The sequence below is a fragment of the Sorex fumeus genome, unplaced genomic scaffold, assembly GCF_029834395.1.
Source record: "Sorex fumeus unplaced genomic scaffold, SorFum_2.1 ptg000072l, whole genome shotgun sequence".
NCBI classification, from domain to species: domain Eukaryota; kingdom Metazoa; phylum Chordata; class Mammalia; order Eulipotyphla; family Soricidae; genus Sorex; species Sorex fumeus.
This window is the reverse complement of record NW_026606129.1, coordinates 16,650,467-16,677,764: the sequence shown is the minus strand read 5'-3', so window position 1 is coordinate 16,677,764 and position 27,298 is coordinate 16,650,467. Positions and strand designations below refer to the sequence as shown.

Sequence of the window (27,298 nt, the reverse complement as noted above, 5' to 3'; positions counted from 1 at the left end):
TTGAACACCATATTTCAAGATCAGTCAGTATGGTCATTGAATTTTAAAAAATCCATTTAAATTGTTCATTTTTAGACTTTTATAATTAGGCATTATTTTTATTTTTTATTCATTCATTTATTTATTTTTTGGTTTTTGGGTCACACCCGGCAATGCACAGGGGTTACTCCTGGCTCATGCACTCAGGAATTACTCCTGGCGGTGCTCAGGGAACCATATGGGATGCTGGCAAACGCCCTACCCGCTGTGCTCCAGCCCCAAGTATTACTTTTAACATTAATGTATGCACTGTATATAAAGATGTTTAGGATAATTAGAAAGCAACACTGGACAGTCCAGCTGCTTCATATTTCTTCACGTTGACTGTAGCTGCTGAGCTGCTTAACTTTCAGATCGGAGTTTTAACCCTGCAGCAAGGGGTGAGTTCAACAGTGAAAGAACAAAAGGCAGGGGTGGAGTGCACTTTCAGTTTTCTATCCATGTTCCTAACTTAGCATGTTTGTGTTCCGTGTTCAAGCTCATTCACAAGTGTTCTCTTTTAGGAGAAAAATAATGCTGTGATTCTCTGCACTTAGGGCTCAAGAGGAGAGACGGGTGTCAAAGGAGAAAAAGGAAGTCCAGGAAGCAAAGGTCCTCAGGTATGTGTAAGAGAAAATGGCCACATCTGCCTTTGACATTGACTTTCAGGTGGATGCCTTTGTCCTGTGTGCTTTCTACCCTGTCTGTGAATTCACAGAGGATATTTTTGTGACTTCACTGCATTTTGTGGTGCCATGTCACAGGGAGGACCAGACATCTCTGGGTGTACTTCAGAGAGGACCATCACTCTGCCAGCCTCTCAGGTGGAAGATCTTTGCCTCAGCAACTGGGCCCTTGAAGTGAGGCCTAGAATTCCTCTTCTGTATAAATCGGATCATGTTATTGCCCTGATCTTCATCCTCCAGAGGTTTCCCTTAGGACCTAGAAATTAGCTTACCTTAGTGAACCTCATTTTGTCTTTTCAAGTGAATCTCCTGGGGCAACAGGGCCCTCTCCGGATCATGAAATCAGAAACACTGAAGAACTAGTAAGGGCATCAGTAGCTTTAAAGTCCTCCCCCCACCCCCGGTGATTCCAGCATAAAAAATGAACAGCATCATTATTTCCACACGTAAGAATCCCTTATTTCTCCCTCATTGGTTGTATATAAGGCAACAAAACAAAAGTCTTGATAATATCAACTGCTAACACACTCTGGAGATGAGAGTACAAACTGAGAGCACCAGATTGTGGGGAGTGGGAAGGAATGGACTGGAGGTGACACAGGCACAGGTAGAAGATCTTATCACTTTGATGGTGGTGAGATGAGGTAACTGTCCACCAAGACCATAAAGGTCGACACCATTGTAAACACATTACCTAAACGATAACAAAGTAAAGGGGGAGTTCACTTAGAGAAGAGCTTCTCAACCTTCTCTGACCTACCACCCCACCCCTCTTCAGAAATAAACTCATTCAGCCTCCCCACCCTGGAAACTTACACTTCCTTAACACTGATACGACACCAGTGGTATGTATCACTGGTGGCTCCCACTTAATGTGGTTTAATTTACACAGACTGCAGCATCTGTGTTAATGTGTTAACAAATAGAAAGCATCACACACAGGAGGCCACTACTGCTACCCTTACATTGTTCCATCATCCCCCTGGTGTGTGTTGGTGTGTGTGTTTATGTTTGTGTGTTTGTGTGTGTTGGAGATGTGGGGGGAGGGGAATAGGACAGACATATCACCAGCCACTTTGGATAAACAATGATTTAGAGCAATAGTTTTCAGCCAGTACCTGTCCACAGGTGCAAAAATGTTGTGAGTCTCATTATTAAAATGCAGATTCTGACTCAGTTGGTATGGGATAGAGCCTGACCTTCTATATTTCTGGGAATTTCTAGTTGTTGCTGGTCCACAGACCACCTTTTGAGGACCTTCTTTGGTTTGCTCTCATTATGTGTGTGTGTGTGTGTGTGTGTTGTGCATATAGGTATATATCTTCCCTTCTAGAGTATAGTGCCAAAAACTTTTTCTTCTGTATGAACAGATCCTAGAATAACATTGTTCAACATTGTTTTACTAGAACATTAATGAGTAGAAAAACTCTTTTCCTACCTTTGTTGTGTGTGTGTGTGTGTGTGTGTTGCATGTTCTTTCCTTTTCTGCAAAGCATTTTCCTCTGGTTTATTCTGATTTCTTCCTTTGTCTCTGTCAGTTGCATGTGCAATTCATCAGTGGTCTGAGTATGAGTGTGAAAGCACCCTCCAGGAATTTCTCTGTGTGCTGTCCACCCTGTATTTCTGTACAGTGAACCCTGTGCTGTGGTCACCTAAGCTGTAGCAATAGGTTTTGGCCACTTTGGAAAATTGATATTTTTGTATCTTAAAATATGCCATAAGAACATAACTCTTGTTTATAACAAATAACCTATGACAAATTAGTTTCTTTATACATTACACTTTCACTTAGAGTTGTAATTTCCAAGTACCTCTTGTAAAGTAACTTACTGTAGTATATCCCTTGAGCTAGCATAGTAGAGCTCATCATATATTTGTATGATAAATCAACCAGTGAATAAATAAGACATAGTTGGGATTTATACTCCAGACTCACCTAAAATAAAGAGAATCCATTACTTTCTTCCTGTACATTAGTGAAACTGGGCGGTCATCCAACATTTGAGTGGATATGTTCATCATCGAAATATTTAAGAAGCTATATGCATAAACTTGTGTTTTATGACACAATATTTTAAAGTATATTAATTACCACTCAGAGGATGTCTGTTCCCAATTTTGATAAATGTGTTCCTTCAAAAAGCATGAATGCTATAAAAATGTCTTGGTAGAACTAAATTGATGGAAATAGCTATTTTGTAATCATTCAAAACTCACTTGTATTGCAAGTTAGAGTTTTTAAAAAAACAGTGAATGCATAAGGAAGCAAATATCAAGTGATTATCTCATCTGTTTACATAAAATATTGAGATGTCAATGGGCAAAAACCCAAAAAGCTTAGTAATTCCTTTGCTCTAGAATCAAAAATTGTGTCCAAGTGGCTAATACTCAAACAAGTTATCATTTGCCCTATAGTGAACTTCTATAAGTGAATTCACTTTAATCCTGCATTACAAGATTGGTCATAGTCATACACTATTCAATCTTTTTGGCATTGCCAGAATTTGTGAAAGGTACCACTTTTCTCTGATCTACGTTTTCCATTTATTGAGCTGGATAACATAGTCCTCTTTCTTTACTTGCTTGTCTTGAAAAACCTTTGTCAACACAGTAAAAAAAATGCTGTTTCAAAAATGTAGAAAATTTTCTATGTTCAGGACATGATGAATGGTATCTCAAAATTGTTTTTTCCAAAGGAAAACCACAGGAGACAAAGATAATCAGATATACATGAGAGTGTCATTTTTACTGACTATACTCACTACCAAAGTTTCCATATAGTTTAAAACACAGTGGTGGGCCTAGTCACTGGGTATAATAACATGAGCGTTTTCTAATTGCAAGATATATGGCTTACACACTTGTGTTGGGGCAGTCTGCATAAAACAAACATGCTGATTCAGACAAGCATAGCGTTATGATATGAAGGAAATTAGTTCACAGTACAGTGAAAAAGAGAAATAATTTTGAAAGGGCTTGCATGCTCTTTTGTATATGCAAATTGGGGATACAAAATAAAATGCTGTCAAATGACACGTTACTGTAAGTGCATCTGTGTATCTCCAGCTTCATAAACTATCTCAATTAATTAGTCTAATTGTTAATAAGTTTACAATTTTAAAAATAAAAATTAATTTGAAAAAAAAATTACGGGGCTGGAGTGATAGAGCAGCGGGTAGGGCGTTTGCCTTGCACGCGGTCGACCCGGGTTCGATTCCCAGCATCCCATATGGTTCCTCGAGCACCGCCAGGAATGATTCCTGAGTGCAGAGCCAAGAATAACCCCTGTGCATCGCCGGGTGTGACCCAAAAGGAAAAAAAAAATAAAAGAATCAGGCTGAGTTTAAAAAAAAAAGAAAAAGAAAATTACATACCCAAAGGCAATATATATATATATATACACATATATATATATAATGTTGTCATCTTTGAAAATCAATGCATAGTGGTCAAAGATCCAAAGTCTGGGACCAGACTGCCTGGGATGTCAATTTGTCCCTCCCTACCTGTGTGCCCTGTGTGCCCTTGGGTAGTAATTTAACCTCTCCGTGTCTGAATTTTTTCTGTTGTAATAAGAATAGTAATAGTAACTACCTCATTAGACTTTTGTGAAAAATAAATGCTTAATATACATAGGGACTTAGAATAGTGAAATAGTATCACTCTAAATATTTCTATCACTCTAAATATTTAGTATCACTATATTTGGTATCACTCTAAATATTTGTTATTATAACAATTTTATCAATATTAATTTAATATATATATATTTTGTCTAGACATGCTAAACACCAGTCCAATGAAGACAATCATATTAACAATACAACAATATGTAATCTGTGTTGCAGTCATCAGATTTCATCATTCAGCATAATCAAAGTTCAATGATCCATCAGCTATTCCTTTGAGTCATTTGACAAATATGTCTTGGGCCCTTTGATAAGATAAAAAGTTGAATCAGACACAACCCTAATTTCAAATATCCCTGGTGTCATAAGGGAAACTTAGATGAACAAATAATTGAGATGTGATGTGCTAAATGTTAGATGAACTTGTACCCAAGAGTAGCAGTAGGAGAAAGGATGGAGTTAAAGAGGAGTGGATTAGATTTTGCAGGATGAAGAGGTATTTTTCCAGGAGTGCAAAGAAGATTCAGGCATATGGGAACTGGAATTAGGTTATAGCAAAAGAAATGCCAAGATGAGGTGTATTTATGTCTTGCTGGGGTGTCGGGTACATAGAAAACTGAGACTAGAATTGTCAAGACCAACATCTTAGATGCTGTGCTCTGTTGTGTCATGTTAGCCACTCCCTTGCTGTCTGCTTGGTTTTTATTTTCTCATACTTAGCTCGTATCTGAATCTAGCAGAAGCTAAGTATTACATCTCCTGGGACCATTTCATCCCAGCTTGACATTTGCCACTTACAAGTAAATGCAAGGTCTTGCTTCCGTGAAAATAATATTTGAGATTTCTTTTTAGTGTGAAAAGAAACCAACACCACTTGCTTTCGCCCTGCCACTCCATCCTAGGGTTAGGTGTCCTTAGCAATGCCCCAGCCATTAATCCCAACCATTTGTGCAATCCATTTGGATAAGACACTCTCTTATCCAAATATTTTTATCTTATCCAAGTTTTTTTTTAATTTCTAAACTCTAAAAACCTCCCTTATAGCCTCAATTAACACTAAAGCAGTTGTGATTGCCAAAGACTTTGTGATCATTGCAACTTGAACCAAAGTCCCCAGTCCATGTGCCCATATTAAAGATTATATCTGATCCCAGAGCCCTACATTAAATTTGGAATTGGACATTTTTTTCTTTCAAATCTGTTCTCATTGAGGTATCATAGCATACAGTATTATTAATCTTATTATTGTGTATTTTCAGTGCCACCACCAAAATATTAAGATCCCTCCACTCTTGTCACATAGCCTCCTTAGTTCACTGTTCTGTTGATCACGTCTCGTGATTTGTTTTCAGTAGGAATTGTCTAATCTCTGTTTCTTTGTTTCTTTATACTCCACATATGAGCCAGATTTTCAGTATTTGTCTTTCTCTTTCTGAGTCACTTCACTTAGCATGATACTCTTCCATTTCATCAAAGTAACAACACAATATTTTATCTTTTCTCATAACTGAATAATATTCCATGTGCACTTGTACCACAATTTCTTTTGAGTTATTTCCAGATCTTGGCTACTGTAAATAGTGCTACAATAAAAATGGGTACTCATATCTCCTTTTGAATTAATGTATTTTTTATTCTTGGGGTAGATGCCCAGAAGTAGAATTGCAAGGTCAAGTGGAAATTCTGTTGCTAAGTTTTGAGAAGTCTCCAGATCATTTTTCAAAATGACTAACCATACAACAGTACTACCATGAGTGAATGAGTATTTGTTTTCATCACATCCCTGCCAGCATTTATTGTTCCCAGATTTTTTATATAGACCTCTATGATGTGATGTAATATCTTATTGTGATTTTGATTTACATTTCTCTGATGATAGCAATGATGACATTTTTTTCATATGTCTACTGGACATCTTTATATCCTGTGTGAGGAAGTGTCTATTCATCTCATCTCTCCATTTTTATGAGATTGTTTGTTTTCTTTTATTGAACTTTGAGAGTGCTTTATATATCTTGGATATTAGTCTAATGTATAATGTGTAAATATTTTCTCCTAATCAGTGAGGTGTTTTAGACCAGATTAATTTTGCTGTGAAGAAACTTTCTAGTTTGAGTAGTCCCATTTGTTTATTTCTGCTTTTGTTTTCTTTGCCATGAGGATGTATCATTGACGATGCCTCTGAGATCAGTGTCCTGGTGGGGGAAATTTACATTTTTTAACTCTAGTCCCAGCTGGTATATCTTTGATAAGAATCTGAGAATTCATGGATACCAGAACAGAAGTCAGAGTAGAATGATAGGGAGTGAGTCTTCGGAATAAAAATCAGTTTCAATTCTCATCTCTTTGACTTCTTAACTGAATGTTGCTTAAGTACTTTAATAATCTATTTTAATGAGAAAATACTTTAATAATATTCTTAATATTAATAATATATTTTATGTATTGTAGGTCTGAGAACTGAAAAAAGACTATGTATAAATATATGCCACTGAGTACATTTGCTTGAGCAGGCCCAGTAACGTCTCCATCGTGAGACTTGTTACTGTGTTTGGCATATTGAATACGTCATGGGTAGCTTGCCAGGCTTTGCCATGCAGGCGAGATACTCTCAGTAGCTCGCCGGGCTCTCCAAGAGGGGCGGAGGAATTGAACCCGGCTAGGCCGGGCTGGCTGTGCAAAAGGCAAATGCCCTACCACTGTGTTATCATTGGAGGATATTATCTTGCGTAAAATAAAAACTCAATAAAAAGCCACATTACAACCAAACAAATGAGGATGTGACCTCTGGCTAATGTGATTCCCTTTAAATTTCTTTTAAGCATCTCTTTATACTCAACAGCTGCTTTATATCTCAGATCAAGATACTCTGTGACTTTTGATATTTTAAGGGTGGCAGAAATTTTTTCTTTTAGAGGATATCAACATCATTTCTTATTTACTAGCAGTATTTTAATAGTATCTGGTCCGCCATTCACTGAAACGAGAGTCCTATTCAAGTAGTCACAGATTGTGACCTTGTATGGTCTTCCCCAGGAAACAGAATGAGACTTTTTGATGTGATAACAAGTCTGTCTCCATCTATCCAGACATCTACCCATCCATCCACTCATCCATTCACTTATACTCTCGAGGAATATTTTACTTCTCAGGATTTTTAAAGAAGAGTAATCTTTTCTTTTGCTTGAGGTAACTCTAGCACAACAATCTCACAGAAATCCCATGGAGTGTGTAAAGTTCATAAAGGCGGCAAAGAAAGTAAGCTTCTGATCAGTTAAAAATCATTCTACTTTGTCTCTAGTAAAGTGTGTGAAAATTTTTTATGAAAATCAACTTACTAAACAAACACATTATTTCAACTATTTTCATGGATGATAGAGAAGTAAGTAAATGGTTACATATAGGAATCTGCGAGGCAATTATTATGTCAATCAGTATAGCCAACAGGTGCAGGTATTCTTGAAACAGTGACAGTGAAAGTAAGATTTTTTTCAGGAGAAAGAAACTGTGGGCCTCACTAGATGGAAAGAAGGGTTCCCTAAAAGAGCAAATACACCAGGGTGGAGGTTGAAGACAACAAGAAATTTCTAGTGATACTTCAGTCTAATGAGCTGTAAGCATGGTGACTTAAGGATTCATGATATCTCCAGAGCATGGGCTGGCAATATTTTGAAGGACTTAATGGATTAAGCACATCAACTTTATTTGAATTTTTAAAATGTCAGTATCAACCTTACATCTTAAATCAAAAGAAGAGGGTGGAGAATGAATTAGAGAGAGGCCAGGTCATAGGCTTGATGCTAGGAATTCAGCTGGAGGCAAGAAGCATCTGAAGTAGGTATGGATGGCCATGGTAAGGGGAGATGGGTACTGAAAGGAGAATCTGTAGGACCTGTGGCTGATGGATTCTGATAGAGAGTTACAGAGAGGTCTGATTCTTTGGCATCCAGCCTGGGTTTCAAGGGAGAGTGAAGGCTGGCACTATTCCTTAAAAAAAAGAAAGAAAGAAAGAAAGAAAGAAAGAAAGAAAGAAAGAAAGAAAGAAAGAAAAGAAAAGAAAAGAAAAACTTGGTTTCTGCTAAGCAAGATTAACATTGGTAAACATTTTACACAGGAAATTTCACTAACCTTGCAATACATATATCTGCTGTTCAGCTGAATTTACTGGACTAGAGATAATAATGATATTTTATAGAAGTGTTACCTGAACGATGAAGGCAGCGCTCAGGAAGGGTTAGTGGGAGAGGGTCGACATGAGAAGTGAAGAGATCAGAAAAGTCCCAAGACAGACCATGGCAACTTAGTGGACAGAGAAAAAAATCTACTGACTTGAATAAGAAGGTTGTAGGAGCTATCTTGGAGGGAGGAAAAGTTAGAAGGGTTGAGCACTATGGTGGGTGAAGACATTGATACAAAGTAATGAAAAAGGGGAAAAGATGGAAGACTGTGAAAAGACTTTATCATTTTTCCTAGTAGCCATTTTATTGTCCAGAAGACTTTCCTATATTTTCTATGTAGTACATTTTGTATGTTTTATGTTTGTTAAATAAACTATGTTTATTTTTCCAAATATGAATAATTTAGTAATACTTTTTCTCCCTTCTGAGCAAAAGTCGTTTGTTAAGTATAATTTTTATGACACAAATTTGGTTTATTTATTTTTAAATTACTGTAACCATGACAAAAAATTATGAAAATTATTTCAATTCACTGGTATTGGAATTATTTACAAGCATCTTAAGCAGTTTTACTAAAAAAAAAAAAATTCTGTTGTCATATGTTTGGATATCCCAAAGGAAAAAATCTGATTCCAATTGTCAGTACCAGAGGCAAGTAGTGTGGCATCTGAATTATAGGGGTTTTTTTAAATATTAAGATGTAAAGTTGTTGCAATGAAATGTGATTCTCAGAATGTTGGAGGAACTTCTATCAAATAGATTTTCTATAAAAACATATGGATGTTCATTCACCTATTTAAGTTTTTTTTAATTAAGATCCTAAACTTTTATTTAGAGTAAGCTAAATTTTCTCCAAGTATTTTACAGTGGTTTATTCTATTAGCAAATAAGAACTTATTTATATTTACTTTTCCAAATAATCAGTAGGAAAGAGAAAAATATTTGAGACTATTTGTCTTATAGCAACTGACCATATCTTGTTAAGAATGCTAACCCATTGTAGTAAAGTCGCTTGAATTTTCAAATGAAAAAAATTTATTGTTTATTTGCAACTAATATTATTTGCAAATAAAATAAGTTTGCCTTAAAAATGCTTTCTATCAAAGCAAGGAACCAGTAACAATATTATTCAAATAATAACATAGTTTGTTTGAAATGCTTTTTTTTGGTATGTTAGACATTTTAGCAGCATCTAATGTAACAGAAAAATAGTGAGAACCTGAATTAAATCTCTCTGGAGGAGAAGACTCACAAGGAAGCACAATCGTTTAGGCAACATCTGGCATGAATTACTTTATTAATTTTCTTTTATTTACTAGTCTATATTTGACAGCTGTGATACTTTTTCCAGAGCAGGAGTCAGCTCAGCCATGACTCTTTTCCCATCTGTGGTTCATTTTCTTAGAAGAGATACAAAAGGGTTGAAAGGAAAATGGCTTGATGTTCTGCTATATTTATAACTCTTGTTTCATTTCAGGGCCCTCAAGGACCTGGAGGAAGGGCAGGGAGTCCTGGTCGTTTGGGAAGCCAAGGACATAAAGTAGGTCACTTTCTATAGACCCATCAGAATTTTGGTTTCCTTCTCACAGAAAGTGTATCTGATTGCATTAGTTAGAGTCTTTACAACACAAAGAAGAACATATCACATCGCCTCTGCACCCCAGCCTAATTCTTAGAGAGCCAGCCACATCTATGGACAGGGGTGTGGACCAGGATGAGGTCAGAAATTCCAACTTAACATAATCTCACATAGGGTTACACCCAATCTCATCTGAGGGACCTCAGGGAGTGGGGGGCTATTGTGAGGCATGCTTGCTTGCCTTTGTCTCTTTCTGTGGCTCTTTGTCCCTCCTTCCCTGCTCTCTCTTTTCCTTCCTTTCTTTCCTCTGTTCATCTCATCTTTACTAAAAGGCCCTAATTTACTGACTGAGCATTCAGATCCAGAAAATCAAGGATCTTTGTTTATTTGGCTCATTGAGGCAACCCGGGTGCTAAAAACAATGGCTGGCATATGATAAGTGCTTGCTAAGTATTTGTTTAATGAAAGAATGTCACAGATGGATAACTACAATGTGGAATCAACCTTGCAAATTTGAGAACATTTTCAAGACAATAATTTAATAACACCCCATGGTCCAGAATAAAGAACTGAAGTGAAAGTGTGAATATGGTGAATATTAATTCTAGGTGAAGAACAGTGATATCAAGACACAGACTTTGAGTGAGCCTTTGAAAATCAGCCTTTTGTGAGCAGATTTTCTATGGGAGATTTCAGGTAGAAGAAATAGTGTGAAGAAATCAATAGTGTGGAAAATCCTGAAAGGGGAATTCGGGAGATGAAAACAGATCCTATCTGGTGGGTTCCAAAAGAACAAGAAAGTCTTTGGGGCCTGACATCAGTCAGTAGCACATAGAGTGCTATTTATGACTTGAGAATATTTTAAATATGGATAACGCAGTGTAAACCATTTGAAGTTGAGAAAGGAGACAGTAGAAGACTGACTAGGACTGCTCTCCTGATTCCAGATATATACCAATAGGGTGACTCGACATGGTGATGACAATATCTATCTAGGTCAAGGAAATAGGGAACTATAAGATTAAAAAACAATATGAGCTTGAGTATCCAGCAGAATTGGCCCCATCCACAGTTTAGGAAAGTAGAGAGCAGTGAGACAAAAGATATCCTCTTACTTGGGAGAGTGGAATTTGAGGAGAGGATTTGAAGACATTGGAGAGATGGATTTCAGAGCCATTGAATTTTATGCACTTTTGGAAATGTCTATAATTGGGGGTGAGAAGAGACTGACAAAAATCTGTTAGAAAGAAAAAAGAAAATGGAAACCAGTATTGTAGCCTCCTCTGGATACTGAGAAGAAATCAAGAAAAAGGCCAAGCGTGTCACCAGTGTAGAAATGGAATGATGGGAAGAGAGAGCAGTGTAGCACCTCATGACCAAGAAGCTCCAAAGAGGTGAAATGAGGGGAAAACAGGCTGCAAAGGTCAGACTAAGAATAAGAAATGTCTAGAAGACTAGAAACTAGGCTTTGGAAGGGAGAAAGAGAACATTGACCCCATGTTCTAAATAGATGAGAACAGATGTGAATCAAAGAAATTATTTTCAATGACAGAGGAGAGTGTAACACATACATAAACAGAGAAGAGAAACTCAGGAAAGGGGTAGTAAGGAAAATGAGAAAAAAGTAGACCATTGAGAAATGTCTTGACATAGCAGATGAGATGCAGGGGTGAGGGGTAGCACATAGGAAGAGGAGCTAGCTGGCAAGGCAGGGTTGCTAGGGAGCCTGAAATCTGCTCTGGACCAGCAAAGACAACTGATGAGAGAGAGATGTGTGGAAGGCATGTGAGACAGGGCGACCCTCCAAATCTCCAGTGAAAGATATTCCTCCCAAACTCAGAGTACTCAATAGTCTGGAAAGACAAGTTTGGAATAGAGACAGAGCTGCCTTCTCTTCCTGGAGAAAGCTGAAAGGGACGTGATGTTGCTGGTGAGCACCAAGTTTATCCTAACATGGGGAAGGGCTGGTGTGGGTGTGCAGTTGTCATGACAGTATGTGGGGAAGGCTGGCAAAAGGAATGAAGGGAACCCACAGCCGGTACAGGCAGGGACCATGAGAGGGTTGCAGGGTTAGAAAAGCCCTACAGTCATCAAGGTGACTGTGCAAAGATAGAGATGTAAGGTCACTGTGTCAAAGATCATGAGTAAGGAAGGGGACTTTTATAAAAATTTTGGAGATAAATGCCCTCAAAGTAAGTCCAAACCCCTTGGGCAGAGCCAGGATGGACTGAGACCTCTAAACACATTATTTGCTGAGACAAGCCACAAACACATATTCCTGCCTGACTCGGATCAGTTCATTTACTGGGGGAGATGAACATCCAGAGCTCAACAGATGGTCCCCAGGAGTCAGGCAGCAGGCCTCCCCACTGCCCTGAAGGGAAGCCCCTCTCCCCAGGCTGTGATCTCCTCCTTCTGTACCACGTACCTGTTCAGTTTTACTCCAGAATTCAGCACAGGTAAACTGCTCTTGCTGTTGTTCTCCCATTCACTGTCCTGGAAGTCAGCAGGGCACATATCCACACTTTTTATCCCAGAAGGCATACTGGGAAAAGCAAGGGGAATAAAGAGACAGTAGAGTGAGTTGACCAGCACCATCTCAAGCGTATGATCAAGGTAAAGTGAACCAACTAATCTTGCCAGCACATGATGATAATTCAATTTTATGTCTCTGAAACCCAGTTCCATAATCGGGATAACAAGATTAGACAAACCAAGACTAAGGGACATTCAGTAAAAAGCACCTCATTAGCATTCTTCAGAACCATCCAGGGCATCAAAAATTAAAATGTCATAAACTGTCAACACCTCAAGAAGTCTAAAGAATGACCTGTGGTGTCTCAGGTAAGATCTTAAACCAGAGAAGGTCATGGGATCAGAATATGAATCAGCCACAGAACACACACCCTGCAATGTGATGCCCTGGGTTCAGTTTTGGAGCTAGGAGGTATGCTAGGAAAAATGGACAGTAGATAGAAACAAAGGAAATCTGAATAAAGTATGGGCTTCAGTTAACAATGATGAATCAGTAGTGCTTCATTCATTGTGATTAATGTGCCCTGTAAATGTAATTGGTAATATTAGCAACAGGGAGAACTAAACATAGGAGATACAGCATCTCTGTACAATCCTCATGGCACATCCATAAGTCCAAAGTTATAAGTTTTCGTTTTTAGGAAAATTAGTTTATTGGTCAGGGATGTGACCTCAATGGTAGAGCACATGTCTTGAATGTGTGAGATGCCAGTTTGATACCCCGTACCTCTTACTCCTTTCCCTATGCATCTAACTCTTCTAGGTATGGTACACTTCATTTAAAGAAATTAAATTCATTTTTTAAAAAAGAAATTCACAGGGCTGGAGTGGTAGCACAGTGGGTAGGGCATTTGCCTTGCATATGGCCAACCCGAGTTCTATCCCCAGTATCCCATATGGTCCCCAGAGCACCACCAGGAGTAATTCCTGAGTGCATGAGCCAGGAGTAACCCTTGTGGATTGCCAGGTGTGACCCAAAAAAGAATAAATAAATAAATAAATAAATAAGAAATTCACATACTTTTTCTAAATCTGTTCTTGCAAAAATCAGTGTAAACTGTCCCAAACCATTGGACTCTACATAATTGTGAAACTGGTTTAAAACTCACCTGGATGTTCTATGAGTTAGGAAAATTAGTTTATTGGTCAAGGATGTGACCTCAATGGTAGAGCACATGTCTTGAATGTGTTAGGAAAATTAGGAAACTGCCAGGGATGTCATGCTCTCCTGGCCAACTTGATTCACACTGAAAACCTTCAAACTCCACTCCTGGGTCAGCTGGATTTGCATGTATCCTCCTGGGAGTGACTGTGCTCCTGTCTTCAAACAGTTACAGGCTTGACTTATTTCCAGCGGCATGGCCCTTTTTCCTGAGCTGACACAGCTTTATTTACCCAATGTGAGTTCACAAAGTGTAGGTGCTGTGACATGTGCATTCAGTGTTTGAGAGCCTCTTCCCCGTCCTCTCCAGGCCTCCCCAACAGAGGAACAAAAAGACAGATAACTCACAGACAGATGTTAAAAATGACCCATTTAATGTAGGGCTGCTAGCACACTTATAGAACATCTGAAGGGCTTCAGGGTATAGGACTGCACTTAGGTGTGATTGATCATATACAGAGGTGAAGCATTTCAGTGGAGGCAATTCTCTTATGGGGATTAACTCAAGAAGACATTCTGTCTCCCAGAGATATCTATATATTGTTTTTCTCTTTCCCTATAGTTGTGCATATTAAACAATTAAGTTTACTTCTTATTAATACTTGCAGTTATTTGGATAACACAGTAAGAGATACAGATTCCAAAACTTAGTTCTCTGGGCTCTGAGAGCAAGCAAGGTTTTTACAGTAAACCCCAGACTAAGTCCTTAAGCCAGTTCAGCTTGTCCTTCCCTATGGGGGTCCTGTCTCTTAAGTCATAAAAGCTTTCATCAAGACCATGCATTTATGCTTTCTAGACTGTCCCATTTCAATGCCAGGGTAACTTTGCCACTTGCCCCAGATCCATCCCAGTCCCATGGTGGGACCTCCCTTTTGAGGTGTTAGAACTACAGTAATTGAAGCCTAAGTAAATAATTCTGACAGATGCCCATGAGTAGATATATTTCAGAGTCAATCAACTTCCAAATATTAGGTGCACATCATTAATGGTCTTTCTGTGTTTAAGCAAAGAACATTGCTCTATAGTAAAATATGAAAAGGGGAAATATAAAAGCAAGCCATTCACTGCAAATACAAAATCTAGAGTTACCAGAAAGTTTTGGCTTATTAGTAACATAAACGGACTTAGGAAATTGTGACAGTGAGAGGTAAAACACAAAGGAAAGGTTAAAGATAAGTTCAGGGAATTAGGGTGCTCACAAGAGCACTGTAAGCATATCAGGGAGAAGGAAAAGGGGCAATTCACTGACGAAGTCTAAAACACTTAGGGTTAATATCACAACCCATATAGGAGATCTCAATAGTCAAACAGCAGCACTGGCTCTTCTATCATTTGCATTAGCCACAGTCCTGATTACACAAAACTATGTGTGACCCAGGCATCACAGTCTGTGACACACAGGAATGTCCTTATAAGTTGTCTATGCACAGAAACATCTCATTTCTGTTAGCCAAAAACACACCTAACCAGGACATGTTTCATTTTTTTGTTTGACAGGGAGACCCTGGAGACCTGGGCGAGAAAGGAGCTCTTGGCCTTCCTGGTCCCCGAGGCTTACCGGTTTGCTTTTTATCACTACTTCTGTTCTGGCCCTGGGAATCTTTTAGCTCAGTAAATCTCATCTGCATCTTTTTGGAGAAAGTATGAAAGCTCACCAGCCCAATCCAGCTTTATTGTTTTCTGGAAATGGCGAGTTTATTCTCATCTTGGATGAGTTACTCAGCCAGCATTGCCAAGGAGGGCAGCTACCCAGGTACCAAGCATTCCAGGATGCTCTACACGCCAAATGATCAAATCGATAACACTTGTCTTTAGGGGCTGGAGAGCTAGGACAGCAGGGTAAGACAATTTCCTAGCATATTGGTGACCCCAGTTTGATCCTGGGAATTTTTAGCATCACCATAACTCTTCATTGAATCCTTCCTCCCATCAGAACCTGATCATCGGGTTCATCAGAAATCCAGAGAACCTTTTGCAAGTAATCATCAGTTCTCACCAAGACCTGTGACCTGGGCCCAACAATAACCAATGTCTAGCCTTAAGGAGTTCTTATTTTTTATCTAGAAAACTGAAAGTGGGTTAGAGATAAAATATCAAAACACAAGTGTTACTTGAAAGAGATAACACATCTGCCTTGTTTTGTTCCTGAGTCTGAAAGACACTATGTGCACAGATACTATTATTCCCATTTATGGATGAGACAGAAGTAGTTTGGGGGACATTCAGTGTCCATGTTAGTGAGGGTGGCCACCAGTGCCACTCCAAATAGCAGGCAATCTCCAATCTGCCTTCGAGGGAACATTCTACATCCTGCTTTCCCCTGTCAATTCCCAAAGCTAACCGCCTTGTTCTTTTGTGAATGAGTCTTGAGAACACGTGATAACTGCAGATTTGTTTACAGGGTAATGATGGCAACCATGGTTATGGTGTGACCGGAAGCAAAGGTGCCAAGGTAAGACACTGCTCATGGAAAGTGAGGATTTCCCATTTAATTTTTCTTGCTTGTTTTGTTTGGTGGCCTTATATAAGAGGACAAAAAATGGAGGCCATGCATGAGGCAGTCTCAGACATTTATAGAAACATTTTTAGTAAGGGATTTTCTGATACCCAAGGACCATGAGCTAGAGGAGAAAGTATGATGACAGAGCAATGGTGGAACACTGGAAGATAAGTTTCTCCTTTTTATAAGGATATGTGGTCAGAACTGAGCTACCTAACCTTACCATTAAGTACGAATAATCCAGGGAACTTGGGGAGACAGCCTTCCTCTTGTGTTACTCCAGGAAAAAGTGAAGGATGTTGCAATATTTTCAGGGTGTTTTCTTTTCTTTTTAGGAGCTGCTTGGTCTTTGTGTTTTATCATGTATAATTTTATTTATTTATTTCTCCCTTTACTTTTTGTTGTTGTTGCTGCAGGGATGGGATCACACACCTTCTTGGTTGTGGTGCTTCCATACCTGTCTCTGGTGCTTTTCTGGTGTTCAACTCTTCAGCAGTGGTATTGTTTAGTGTGCTGGAGCGATAGCACAGTGGGTAGGGCGTTTGCCTTGCATGTGGCCAAGCCGGCCGACCCGAGTTCGATTCCTCCGCCCCTCTTGGAGATCCCAGCAAGCTACCGAGAGTATCTCGCCCACACGGACAAAGTCTGGCAAGCTCCCTGTGATGTATTCGATATGAAAAACACAGTAACAACAAGTCTCACAATGGAGACGTTACTGGGCCTGCTCGAGCAAATCAATGAACAATGGGAAGATAGTGACAGTGACAGTGATTGTTTAGTGTGTGACCAGAGATCACACACAGTATTGTGCGGCTGTGGGAGTCAGCAGTGCTGCCAGGATCACACTGGGTGCATGTGGGCAGTAAAAGCAGTCGAACTCAAAACTTCAAACTTACCCAGCTGAGTCTTTAGTCACTGAGCCGTATCTCCTGGCAAGGTCTTTCTAAATGCATTGGGACCAAGAAGTGACTTAAAAATAGTCCTTTAACTTTATGTGAGAAAGATTATTTTTATATTGCCACTGAGTATCTAAGTGTCTGGGGATAAGATAAATTTACCCAAACTGGTGATTCCTATATAGCAGCAGAAACCACTTAGAAATCAGAAAAAGCAATTTTCATAAAAACATAGTTATAAATATGCTCTCTCAAAAATGTTTTAAGGCCTACAACACTTACTGAGATATAAAAAAGAAAACTTGTAAGTGAAGAAATGTGTCAAATTTTTGATGGTGAGGCTGAAATCATCAAGTGTAATTGGTCAGTGAAGTTCCAATGGGGATGATGTAAGAAACTATCTGGAAGAATCAACAAATCCAAAAGGGAAACTGAATTTTCTTTGGAAGAAAGTAAATGAATAAGATGTTTCCAGTAAGATATTCATTTGACTAGAGGATAATTTAAAACAATCTTACTTTCTCAAAAGGGAAATATTAAACAACCCACATCATAGAAATACTAGCTCTCTCCAAAATTAGTTTATATGATGCATATAAAAATGTAAAGGAAGTATTATGTGACACCATCATGTAAAAAAATCATTATAGTCAGAAAATCCTTATAGTACTAACTTGCATTTCAAATGGACAAAAAAATTAACAATACAGTATAGTTCTAAGTGAGATTGGGGTGATTCTTTCCTCTATTTTCTTTTGTTTTATATTTGTTTAAGGAGCTATTGTTTTTAATTAGAAAATAAACTTTGTTTTAAATAATGTACATTCTCTCAAATGAGGATAATCAAAGGCTTTTCAATGACAGCCTTTTACCAAAGGAAGCATCAAAAATGAATGATCAAATTCAGACTTTCAGTTTGCCAAATTTATCCACTGAAATCCATTTTAAGAGCCTTTCAGAGACAAGTCAAGTCTGGTAGCCCTTTTTCTGTTACTAGTAATAGTAGGAAAACCAGTTCATCCCTGATCTATGTATTTCCTCTTATCTTAGATAGTCATAATGTATTGGTTGAACTGGTAAGTTTAAGCATTTCAAAATTGGTATTAGTTTCTTTCAAATGATACTGTACATTTTCATTTTCAATTATCTGGACCTTCCTTGTTTCAGAGGTACTGAAAAATTAAAAATTTAAAAAGTCAGCAGGTGAAATTAAAGTTGATAGAAACCTATCCTTAATGAAATAGGCATTCGTTAACTTTCTCTACTTTCAATTATAGGGACAAGAAGGATTTCCTGGAGAAAGTGGACCTAAGGTACCATGTACTCTTCTAACAACAGACCAACCAGAAGTACCCCTGGGATTATAAAATGTATCGTAGAACAGAGGAAGGATAATTAACTATAAATAAATAGTAAGAAATCTTTATGAGTGAAAGAAAGGGAAAAACAGGCTTTAAAACTTGTATTTTTTCTCTAATTTTTTTTCTATCTTTAATAGGTAAAGGGAGGGGCTGGAGCGATAGCACAGCGGGTAGGGTGTTTGCCGACCCGGGTTCGATTCCCAGCATCCCATATGGTCCCTCGAGCACCGCCAGGAGTAATTCCTGAGTGCATGAGCCAGGAATACCCCTGTGCATCGCCAGGTGTGACCCAAAAAGAAAAAAAATAATAATAATAGGTAAAGGGAATCATTCTAAATTTCCTCCTCAAATGTATTCATTCCTTTCCCTCTCTCATTTGTATTTACCTTGATCAAAATAAAGTATTGGGAGATCTAAAATTACAAGATTTCACCTAGATCAAAGCTTCCAATATGTTTATAGATTTCTTTCTGATACTATGTTAGCAGCGATGTCTTCTTCCTTTAAGCTTTCACATTTGTAAGAAATATTTGCTTACCTCATGTCCTGTGATAAGTAAAGTCAGGGGAAATGATCAAGAGCACAGTTCTGGTCTCCATGGAGGTTGTGTTCTGCTTAGAGAGCAGTAAAATACGGAGCATGCACTGTGTCATATCCACTACTCTAAAAATAAGACAAAACACCTCAAAGATGGAAAGAATGTCTTTAGGTTAGATTCCATTTCAAATCACTGGGCTACATGGGGCTGGGGCAGTAGCACAGCAGGTAGGATGTTTACCTTTCATGCAGCCAATCCCTGCACGCCATGTGATCTCCTGAATACCAGGAGTGATCCCTGAGTGCAGAGCCAGAAGTAAATCCTGAGCTCTTCGGGTGTGACCCAAAACGTTTTTTTCCTTTTTTTCATTTTTAAATAAAAACACTGGGATGCCAGTCTCTAATTTTAATAGTCATTTAGTATTCTGAATTTATTTAGGGTGAAATTGGAGATCCCGGTGATCCAGGAGAAACAGGACCCAAAGGAGAGAGAGGCAAGATGGTAAGCTTATAAGACTCCACTGCTTTCTCACTCTCAATTGCTAGGGGGTTCTTTTCCATCCTTTGTGTCATTACTTGTTCCCGAATACCTGTAAAATATGTGCATTTTAAAGGGAAACTGGAGAAAGGGAAATTTATGACTCATTCTCCAATGCCAACAAGCAGCAATGAATTGGTGGCTTTTAATGAATGCATCCACCATCACTAGATGCCAAGGTACCATTCTTAACACTGGAAACAGGAATATTTTTCAAGAAATGCTTGTAATTGAAAAAAGTATTTGGACTGTTCAAATATGGTGAGTTTAACCCTGTCTCTCTGACTGATTTAATGCAAACAAAAGCTCACGGGTAGCTTCACTATTAGAGCTCTGTGAACTACTTTTTAATAAGGTATACTTCAAAAAATTCACTAGCTGAATAGAGTGTCTTTTGAGTCTTGTGGGAAAGTTTCCATTTATTCTATAACTGACTATGTCCTCCTTGGTTATGGAAGGAGGGATACTTAGATGTGCCTAGCAGAGCACTAAGAATAAACCTAAATTTCAGATACATCTCAGCGGTATCAGCCTCCTTTGGATTTCACTGGGTTATGAACAGACTTTGGCATTTTCTACTTCATTGTATATCTTATAGTGTGAATAAAAGAGATGATTGCTTTAGAAAAGACAATCAGATGATTATCTCTCAATAGATTCTATGTCTCTCTTCTTCAGCACTGATCAGTTTAACTGATCTTAATACCATCTGAATTAATAGAAAAACATAAATCTGATTTAAAAATAGATATTGGTAGTGATTGCTAGTTGCTTTATCATAGTTCATTTTACTCTGATCTATTTTTTCTTTTTCTACAAATAAGAACACAAACTCTGTTTAGTGATCATGTGGGCTTTAGGGATACAAGATAAGGAAAATTCTTTTTAACTCCATTCCGTTTTCCCGAGAGGATTTCTGCTTCCCAGATGGATCTCATTTCCTCAGGTTTCTGGAAAACTTTCCTTTAACATTATTATCTCCAAAAGGGGGGGCGAGGGTGGTGGTGTTGAAGACTGATATAATTAGAAAGACAGTTGGGAAAGACTTTCAAATTAATCCAGATGTCATCTGCATTGAAATATTTCTGAGTAAAAAAAAAATATCTCTGGATCCTTTCCCTCCACTTGTTCATAAAGTAGTTTGTCCTCGAACATGGGAAACATGCAAACATGCTCAGCTGTTTGTTAGGTTTCCTCCCCAAATGACACATTCATAATTTTGTAATAACAAATAGAAAAAATATGAATTTTTCCTCTTGGCTTTAGATAGTTGAATTTCTCCCTTTCCTGTCCCCCAATTTGGATAATTTATCACTGTTGGTAACTCGCTTATGTTACCTGTCAAGCTGCTTCTTTCCACATATCTGTAGGAGTTCCCAAATGTGGAATTTAGACTTGGAAAACTAACTTGGAGTTTAGACCTAGACAACTCTCAGGTTTTCTCCTTGAAAGACAGTTTTCCATGGGAAGAGTTTGATAGAGCTTGGCATGAATGTGGAGTGCCGCTGTTCTCTTGGGATCTTTCCTTTCTTTTAAATCTTCACCTTCACTTTTTTTCTCTACCTGAAATTTTTTTTTAATTTTCCAAGATGTTTAATCTGTCTCATGGTGTGTTACATACATGATTTTCACTTGTTTTTAAAATGTAATTTTTTAAATCAACATTACATTCATACTTCAAAGCAAAGTTTCTCATTTTTAGTATTGTTGACTTGTGAGACTGAATAATTCTCTTTGTGAGGGATACCCTGTGCATCATGAAATGTGGCCAGCTAGTATGAAGCAGCATCCTCTCACTCTACCACCTTTGGACTAGTTAAAAATGTCTCCAGACATTTTCAAATATACCTCCCTGGAATGTGGCACAGTCTACCCACCCTCCTGGCCAGGTCAGAAACACTGATTAAAACAGTAAAAATCTCACAAGATTCTTTTCTATAAAAAAGCAAGTCCTGTAACCCCCTCCCCCACACTCCCCAACACACACACACACACACACACACACACACACTCATACCTCTTCCCTACTGTTTTCTGTGTTACTTTGTGTTCCACTCTCAGGAGGTTTCCTGGACTTTATTTTAAAGCTTTTCTCCTATATTTTAACTAATACAATCCTATTCTAGTTAGATGGTTGTGATGTCTTAGATGCACTTAAATTATAAACTGTGGGTTTGGTTGGTAGACAGTACAGCGGGTTCAAGCATGTGCTTGGCATGTGGTCAGTCCCCAGAGTACCTTTACACAAAGCCAGGGAGAAGACCTTAAGCATCACTGAGTGTAATCCTCCCCCTTACAAAAAAAAAAGTGTGTTTTTTTGGACCACACCCAGTGATGCACAGGGGTTATTCCTGGCTCTGCACTCAGAAATTATTCCTGGCAGTGCTCAGAGGACCATATGAGATGCTGGGAATCGAACTTGGGTTGGCCACATGCAAGGCAAATGCCCTGCCCACTGTGTTATCACTCTAGCCCCACAAAATTGATGTTTTTTAAGTTGTCTTTGCCCAACACATTCTTTTCTCTTTCTCGCACATGTGGAAATGGTCTGCCTCTTCCTGTTGAAAGGAAGACAAATAGCCCAGTGGCAGTGCCTGTGATAGGGGGCCCGATCAGGACAAGTTACCCTAAGGGGTGCCTGGTTGAAGCCCATTGCAGATTTCTGACACTTTCTGTAGATCTGTCTGCTTTTTCTAGTCACATTCCCCCTAAAAAGATTCTTCTCTTTTTCTGCCTAGAAGCAAAGATCTGAGCAGCAGTTTCCTGATAGCTACAAAATAAAGGAAATCTGAGAAGGTCCCAGGACTGTTTCTTACCCATTCATTTGATTCCCTGCCTTCAGGATGGAGCCCTTGCCCCTTGACTCTGCTTGCAACTCTCTAGAGCCGATGCCTTGACTTGCAAAGCTTTGCTCTTAGTCCTTATTTAGTTAACTTCTTCCTTCCACTCCCATGTCCAAAGGAGCCATCGCTGCCAATTCCAGAGCCTTCTTGGAATGTACAGCACTTGCCATGGAGCACATAGATCCCTGGCTTCCCTACTGGTGACTGGGAAGAGCTTAGTTGGATCTGCTAAGGATTTAACATCTGCTTTTCAACCCACAAAGGTTTACAGCTTTTGTCTCCTTTCTCATTCTTCTGATCTTTGATGACTGATTTTTGCCTTAAAAAATAACAATGTGTTATCATTTTAGAGAAACATTGGGAGGAAGCAAAATTCAAAACATGCACGCACTGAGCATTTTTATCCCCAACTATAAGTCTTCCAGAGAAATTGTATATGTCTTTCTTTTTAGATCAAACCAGCATATAATGAATGCATACTTGGCTAATGCAAGAGGCATCAGTAATCATTTGTTGAGGCCCAGGCATTGCTTTTATAAATTAAGTTGATTTCAGACAGCTTCGTTTTTTATTCCCATAAAGGTCATAAATCCTGTGGTATTTTGAGTGAACACAGGAATATTGCACTCACTTTTTAACTAAATTCTAGCTTTTTATGATAAATTACATTGTTGAATGCACATGAAAAATTTCCTGGCACAAAAATTTCACAGTACGTAGTCAACAATTGTTGTTTTTATTACTGCCGTTATTCCCTAGTTCACTAACAATATCTCCAGCCAGCTGTTAAATGTTTTTTGTTTTTTCAAGAGTTTTTATATTTAATTTTTTGCCTTCTCTGAGTTTTTCTGTGCATTGTTTTTAATTAGTGAATCTACCATCTCATTTAGATAAGAAGTTCTCCTTCAATCTAGCAATTTCAGGTCTGTAATCCTCCCTAAGGGAATAATAAGAATTATGCATATAACCTTTTAGTGATATTTCTTACTACCATAACAGTAAATCCTAGATGCCAATGATAAGGAACTTGATTAACTGAATCACATAATAGAGTGTTACAAAGCTATGAAAAATTATTTCACCAAAGGAAATTTACTAACACAAGGTGTTCAGATTTACTAAAAAACACATGGAAGTGTACAAAATTATAACTTAAAAGTAATATAAAACCTAATACCAAATAATAAATAAATGACTAGTAGAAAAAACACCAACATCTTAGGGATTATTTAAAGGAGAATAGATTTCTGAGGATTTGTTCTTTCTGTGTGTTTTTTGGAATCTCCTTAATTTTCTAAAATGAATGATAATGTCTTTGAAGTTTCAAATGCACATGCATATATATGAGTATTTTTAAAATAGATATCTTCTGCTTTAAGGTGTCAGGTGGGCTTCCAGGAGAGCTGGGATCACCTGGGGAGGTAGGACCACCTGGGCGTAGGGTAAGTTGAAAATCCTTAAATCATAACAGAATCTTTTTCAGGCAAAACTTAACATATGGAGGTCTTCATCATTCAATGTGCATGCTTCTTACTATCTCATCATCCCAGCAACTAGTTTTTCACATTTGTGTGCTCAGGGAAAGAAGGAGAAATGCTGATTAAATAGCAAAAAGCCATTTGGGGGAGTTGACTGGAAGTGGGAATTGAAGAAAGAAATAAAAAGTATTAGTCTAAAATGAAATTTCTCAACTATTGGTAAATTCTATTTACCTATTTAACTATGTTCTTCTCTTAGATTCAGTATATCACTATTAGAAAGTGAAGCAACATTACTAGTAAATCAGATATCCAGGTTGTATTCATGTGGAATGTACTTTCTTCAGGAACTGAGGGGTCTCCAATGCCTTTTTCCTTGGGTGTATCTCTCTGTGAGATGTCAGCTTATTCCTTTTCCAAAGACAAGGTGGTAGCTTAGAACCACTCCAGTCTGCTCATTTTTGGAAGCTATTTAGAATGACCTTCCCAGCTGTTTGCTTTGAGTCTAGTCTCTTTGCCATCCAGCCAGTGATAGAACAGAAGAAAGTTCAGCTCTGGATGCATTGTAGGAGCTAAGTCAAAGAATGAGGTTGAGCACCTCCAGGCTGAATTTGTCACATGGACAGTTCAGAGCATCTAATTCAAATATGAGGCTGTTCCACAGTTATCCACACCAGTTTAGAGTATCCACTTCATCCTGGGGTCTCCAATGTCCAAGAAATGAGGATGGAGGAGAATTGCCTCTGTTGACTTGTGTATCTCCTGCACTGCTAAGTTTATTCCCCTAAGAGTAACTGTGAGTTGGGAATATAGTTCAGGGGAGATTTATTGCCTTGCATATATGGCAATATATGCATTGGTTTGATCCCAGGAAGAATGGATAGGAAGGAAGGAAGAAAAGAAGGAAGGAAGGGAGGGAGGGAGGGAGGGAGGGAGGGAGGAGAAAGAAGAGACGAGAATGGAGGGGAGGGGGAGGAAGGGATAGAAGAAGAGTGATAATGAACTTGGTGGGGAGAATTCTGCATTGGATGCTGTGGGTGCACGTTCAGACTGTTGACTTGCATATCTCCAAGCAGTGAATCATATTGCTTTGTTTCTCCTAGGGTGTGAAAGGGAGCAAGGGATTGACATCATTTTCCGTAGGTATCTCTTGACCCATGTGCTCTAAGCACCAACCATTATGTGTCTTTCACTGAAACCTAGGACCTAACCATCTTCTGTTGGTTGACCCTGTGTTTAATTTTTGAATTTCAGGTGTGTGAGCTCCTTCAGTATGTGCGGGACCACAGTCGTAAGTTTCTTGCTTAAAATTCTCACCCCAATTATCAACATCCCTTGAGAAGAGTAGCAAAATAACTCAAAATTGAGATAATTGAGCCATCGAGTTCTTAAAATTAGAAATGTCACTATACATGTTTAGAGTCATTAATAGTCTGGTGACTATTAATTCCCTTTCTGGCTGTCAGCATGTCTACTGGAGTCTTGGGTGCATAGATTTATAGCTTTAAATTCTCTGGATGTTGGGATCAATCAGAGCAGGATCACATTACGCAAAAGAAAGATTGCTAGCATCTGACAATCACTCAGGAATTGAACTTCCCTGGTGTGAGACAGCCATGAGAATGGGGTGTCCAGATGGGTGGGGTCTCTGATTGTATCTTTTCTCGCCTTTCTTGGAAAGGTGTGCTTGACTATTTTTAGTTCCACTGATTGGCTTGTAAAATTACTCATTCTGCCAATATTGTTTTCCTCTCTCCACATTTTAAAGTAAAAAGACATTTTGATTTTGCAGATGTACTTTCAAATTTGCTTTAACATCCTTATAGCAGCCACTTCAATCAAAGTACACGTTGGCATTATCAAATGAATTCCATGTACAAGATGAGGAGAAAATTAACCATTACTGTTCCTCTACAAATATGTAATGATTTTCCACCTAAGTATGTGAGTGAAAGGAATGATCCTAAATTCCCTGAAGATATTTGTGGGAAGGGGTGAAAATAGACAAAGTAAGGCCTATTTCTCTAGAAAACACTTTCCTCAAAAAATTTTGAAAGCTATAAATGCGATATTAATCTTAACCCCTTTTTTAAAAAATCACTGTGAGATACACTGTCACAAAGTTATTCATGATTGGGTTTCAGTCCTACAGTGTTATAACACCCTCTCCTTCACCAGATCTTAACCCTTTTTGATAGCAGAATGAAAAACATGGATGATTAAATCAGAATATATTCATCAGGTCATGTGAAGGTTGACTGCTTCGGGGGTGAATTAGCACATTAGACTTTTGATGAGTCATGTAACCTATAATACAAATATATATGTATTGTAAAATATAAACCACAATAACGCAGGCAATGTTCAGGTGCAATGAGCCCCGGTCACTTGAGGGGCCTGACACAAAATTACAAATCGAATAGAAGACAGAGGCCAGGCAACCAAAAAGTAGGTACAAAATGATGTCAACGTTTAAAACAAGGAAGTCACAAACAATGACTCCTGCACATTATAAATGTATGTGTTCCCATTATCACATAATTGGGCCTCTCTTGAAGCCTTGCCCAGAGGCCCCGCAAATCAGAGGCATAATACCGTCCCATTCACTAAAACTTTCTGCAGTGACAAAGTATTGCACCTCACTCATTGTCCAATATGGTAGCCGCCTCATTAAAATGTGGCTAGTGACTTCCTTATCAAGGTCAAGGTCAAGGCCCTCCCGTTGATCGTAGATTTGCTCGAGCGGGCCCAGTAACATCTCCATTGGAGACTTTGTCTGGCATATCGAATACTCTCGGTAGCTTGCCAGGCTCTCCGGGAGGGGCAGAGGAATCAAACTCGGGTTGGCCATGTTGGCCGCTTGTAAGGCGAATGCCCTACCGCTGTGCTATCGCTCCAGCCCTTATAGAGAAGGGCAAACCCAAAATCCAAGCCTCATTTGTTTTAAAGTAAATCCCTCTCTAGACATTGATGTATACACAGAGATACATCTATAAGCATCCCCAAAGAAAACTGGTTTGGTTCACTTATAAACAAAACCCATAAATTAAAATTTAGTAACTTTTAATAAATTAAAAAAAATTGTTAAATAAAGCAGGTAGGGCGTTTGCCTTGCACGTGGCCAACCTGGGTTCGATTCCTCCACCCCTCTCGGAGAGCCCAGCAAGCTACTGAGAGTATTCCGCCCGCACAACAAAGCCTGGCAAGCTACCCATGATGTATTCGATATGCCAAAAACAGTAACAACAAGTCTCACAATGGAGATGTTACTGGTACCCGCTCAAGAAAATTGATGAACAACAATAGGAGGATAGGACAAAAGGGACAAATAAAAACATGCTAGATTTTAAAATAGAAA

The 27,298-nt window shown here is 38.5% G+C and overlaps 1 protein-coding gene across 1 annotated transcript in view; it reads left to right on the top strand.

The window, feature by feature from the left end:
• COL6A6 (collagen type VI alpha 6 chain) overlaps nucleotides 1-27,298 on the top strand; it is a 120,909-nt gene that overhangs the window by 62,274 nt on the left and 31,337 nt on the right. Inside the window, exons 22-30 of the mRNA XM_056129320.1 lie at nucleotides 576-638; nucleotides 9,989-10,051; nucleotides 15,285-15,347; nucleotides 16,189-16,239; nucleotides 18,461-18,496; nucleotides 19,521-19,583; nucleotides 23,842-23,904; nucleotides 25,044-25,079; nucleotides 25,195-25,231. Of these exons, the coding sequence (XP_055985295.1) occupies nucleotides 576-638; nucleotides 9,989-10,051; nucleotides 15,285-15,347; nucleotides 16,189-16,239; nucleotides 18,461-18,496; nucleotides 19,521-19,583; nucleotides 23,842-23,904; nucleotides 25,044-25,079; nucleotides 25,195-25,231 (475 nt within the window). The remainder of the gene's footprint in view (nucleotides 1-575; nucleotides 639-9,988; nucleotides 10,052-15,284; nucleotides 15,348-16,188; nucleotides 16,240-18,460; nucleotides 18,497-19,520; nucleotides 19,584-23,841; nucleotides 23,905-25,043; nucleotides 25,080-25,194; nucleotides 25,232-27,298) is intronic.